This window comes from Solanum verrucosum, unplaced genomic scaffold, assembly GCF_900185275.1.
Source record: "Solanum verrucosum unplaced genomic scaffold, falcon-dt-bn FXZP01000268.1, whole genome shotgun sequence".
Taxonomy (NCBI): Eukaryota; Viridiplantae; Streptophyta; class Magnoliopsida; order Solanales; family Solanaceae; genus Solanum; species Solanum verrucosum.
Genome location: NW_026019957.1, coordinates 4,572,958 through 4,576,283, shown reverse-complemented (window position 1 = coordinate 4,576,283; position 3,326 = coordinate 4,572,958). Strand labels below are relative to the sequence as shown.

The window sequence follows — 3,326 nt, the reverse complement described above, 5'->3', positions numbered from 1 at the left end:
TCGATCTTTCACTAGCCAGGATTAAGAGAAAACATATAAATAGACAATTAAATAAATACATTCTTTTAATTACAATAAAATAGTGTAACACTCCAAATGCAAAGGTCATGTGGAAAAACTATTGAATATCTTGGCTACTATACAAATTTTTATAGTTGACAAATTTTACGTGTACCATTTTTCTTATTAAAAAATAAAATCATTTTCTTTAAAACTTGTAACTTAAGTCGGAAATTTATAATTAAAAGCATGTAAGGTAGATAAGAATTTTGGATAGAAATTATTTGACTCCTAATAAAGAATTGTATTATATAGGATGAAATAAAGATAGTATATACTTTATTTTACTATAAACGATTCATATTTGTGCATGAATGTTTTGACTTGTTTGATCCTTCAAAACATCTTTTTTTAATTGGTATATTAATTAATAAAAATAAATATGTAAACTAGATACCATTCTAAGAAAATTTTATTCAGAACTAAATTTAAGGATAAATATTTATTATTATTCTATTTCTATCTGAGAGGAAGATTAAGAAAAACTGTTGATTTTACAAGGAATGAAAATACTATTTTAATTACCTAATAAGTATAAAAGAAATATTGTATCATATAAACTGAAATAAATATAGTACATACTTTATTTTAATAAAACTAATTCCTATTCGTGAATGAAATCTTTGACTTGTTTTTCATCCTTCAAAGCATAATTTTTCCTCTTACAAAAAAGGTATATTAATGAAGAGAAATAAATATATAGACTAGATACGATTTGGACAAAATATGATGTTGACCTACATTTTAGGATGAATATTTATTATTCTTTCTTTCTATCTTCAATGCTAATTAGGAAAAAATATTAATTCTACAATAAATTAGAAGGTAAAAGAAATACTATTTTGATTATCTAATAAGTTTAACCATAAAAGGTAAATTTGTTGAAATTTTAATAACAAAATCCAAATGTGACATGAATTTTATGACTTGATTTTTGTTTAAGGTACTTGTGAACTATAAATACAGTGTTATTCTTTCAAACACTTTCAACTACTTTAAGATTCATTCTCTTATTTTTCCTTGTATTAGCCCAAGCCTTTTTTCTTTTTGGATGAATTTTTTGTTAAGAGGAAAAAGGAAACTGTACTTGCAATCAACAACATGCCGATCAAATGGTAACAATTTTGAATTCATTAAAACATAACATTTTTGAAAGATTTTGGTGTGTATGCTTAAGTGTACAGTTTGTTACTTTGTTTGTTGTTAGGATTTTGCATTGGCAAGCAAATGCAGGAACAACAATCAATAGTCAAATACTGATAGAAGTGGCTAATTGTGCTGAGAGCATTAATGGTGTTAAAGAAGGAAGATGGAAAAATACTTTTACCTTTTATAAGCCCATACTCAAAGGTATTTCATTCCTTAATAAATCATGTTTGTAAGCATTATATAAAGGAATGACCTTTCTTTTCCTCTCGATGCATTATAAAGAATGAATATGGGAAGTTTTTCTCCTTTGTAAGTAATCTATAAAAAAGCGAAGAAGTATTGAAATAATTTGGGTCAAGAATAGATCAAAATGTAAGATAATCTATATATCTCGCATTTCTAACTTACACATCATGTCATTTTTAAGAGTATTTTTGTGGCCATATACGAGATTTGATTGTTGATTAATTAATTTTTTCTTTTACTAGAACAAGCAAATGCATCGGAATTTCCCCAAAATTTTTTGGGGGTTTCACTTCAAGAACAACCCGACAAGTTTTACATGGCAATTAGTAGGCAACGACTGGTTGTGGAAGCAGAGTCATCAATGCAGACGATAATGGAGAACTTACAATCTTATAGAATGAAGCTTGCTGTTAATTGTGAGGTTTGTATTATTGAGATATGCAAATTATTGTTCTTATTGTAAGTGGATGATATACTTATATAGCACCATCAAGATTTTTGTCTTCACAAATATTCATTAAAATATTTGACTGATATAGGGGCTTCAGTATCGACTTGGTGACTTCCGACTTCGAGTAGGCAAAGTTGTTCCAATAAATTCTGAGAACTTGAGGGGAATAGTTATGGAGGTATGCAAATACTTTTAGAGATTTATTTCTCAGTTAAAGCTTTATATGTGGTTAAGCCTTTTTAAAAAAACCATAGCTATGTTGTAATATATTATGTTTTTTTTACTCTTCATGGAGAGGAATTCAATTATTGTACTTTACCTAATTAAAAAAAATACAATTATGAGCATGCTTGCCTCATAAGATGTTTGTTTCTTTTGTAGATGGAGTATCTTCCGATTTCCTCATGGGAAACATCACATTTAATTATGAGTGAATTCTTCGAGATATGGAAGGAAACTCTTGGAAAAAGATTATTACCGGGTCATTTTGTGCATGTTGAACCAATTTTTTCAGAGTTTGGCCTCTCTGATCAATACACTTCACAACACACAGTTGTACAATATGCTAGCATCTTGGCTCAAATGGCAGCAACATCTCAATCATTACAAGCAACTAGAAATTAGAATGGTTTGCTGACATTATAAGATTTTTCTTTACCTTCAGAAATGAGTTCTTTATATTCATTAATTAATTGGGAATATGCACATCAATAGTAAGCAATCTTAAAGCTACTATGATTTCAATTTAGAAATTATACAACTACTTTTTTTTCTTTTTAGTGGGTAATATGAATGTTACATAATTTCTTTTGTGTGAAAAATTGTACTTAAGATTATATAGACTTTTAAGCCCATATTGCAAGACAAGTAAGGATTTTGAAGCTTCGGAGAGTAGAAATAATAATATTTTATACAAAATTGCTGATTTTGGATCTTCCATAGGGTTCGTTGCCGCAAAGATGCTCACCGAGATGTGGGACAGATTAAAGAATATAAATGTCAGATTTGTGGTCTTGATATGCCTGATGAAAAGTTTATAGACCCTGATGTTTCTAAGATGGCTATGTTAGGATTTAAGGGATTGTGAAACATAAACAATCTAAACATTCATAAATCCTATCAATTATTCATGATCGTAGAACTATATGATTTTCACATTAATCTATTACTATAATAAATCAGTCAAGAATACATACCATAATCAGCCATAGTGTTTTTCAAGAATCTTGACTTGAATTGAGCAGAAGTTTTTTTCTTCGTTGTTCTTGAGAAATTGTTTCTCTCTCTTGACTTACACTTTATGAATAACTTTGATGGATAAGACTATTACTTTATGGCAGAGAGAGGACCCTTTAAATAAGAGAGTTTTTAACATTATTCCTACTTTCCATCATGGTGAGTAGTGGAGGTAATGGGTAGT

The 3,326-nt window shown here is 28.5% G+C and overlaps 1 protein-coding gene across 1 annotated transcript; it reads left to right on the top strand.

Annotated features, from left to right (window-relative positions):
• The first annotated feature begins 1,161 nt into the window (after positions 1 to 1,161).
• LOC125814431 (mediator of RNA polymerase II transcription subunit 20a-like) lies at positions 1,162 to 2,530 on the top strand. The gene is made up of 5 exons (XM_049493877.1): positions 1,162 to 1,175; positions 1,268 to 1,410; positions 1,698 to 1,876; positions 1,995 to 2,084; positions 2,288 to 2,530. Exons 1-5 carry the CDS (start codon positions 1,162 to 1,164, stop codon positions 2,528 to 2,530), a joined length of 669 nt encoding a protein of 222 aa, XP_049349834.1.
• The last annotated feature ends 796 nt before the right edge of the window (positions 2,531 to 3,326 follow it).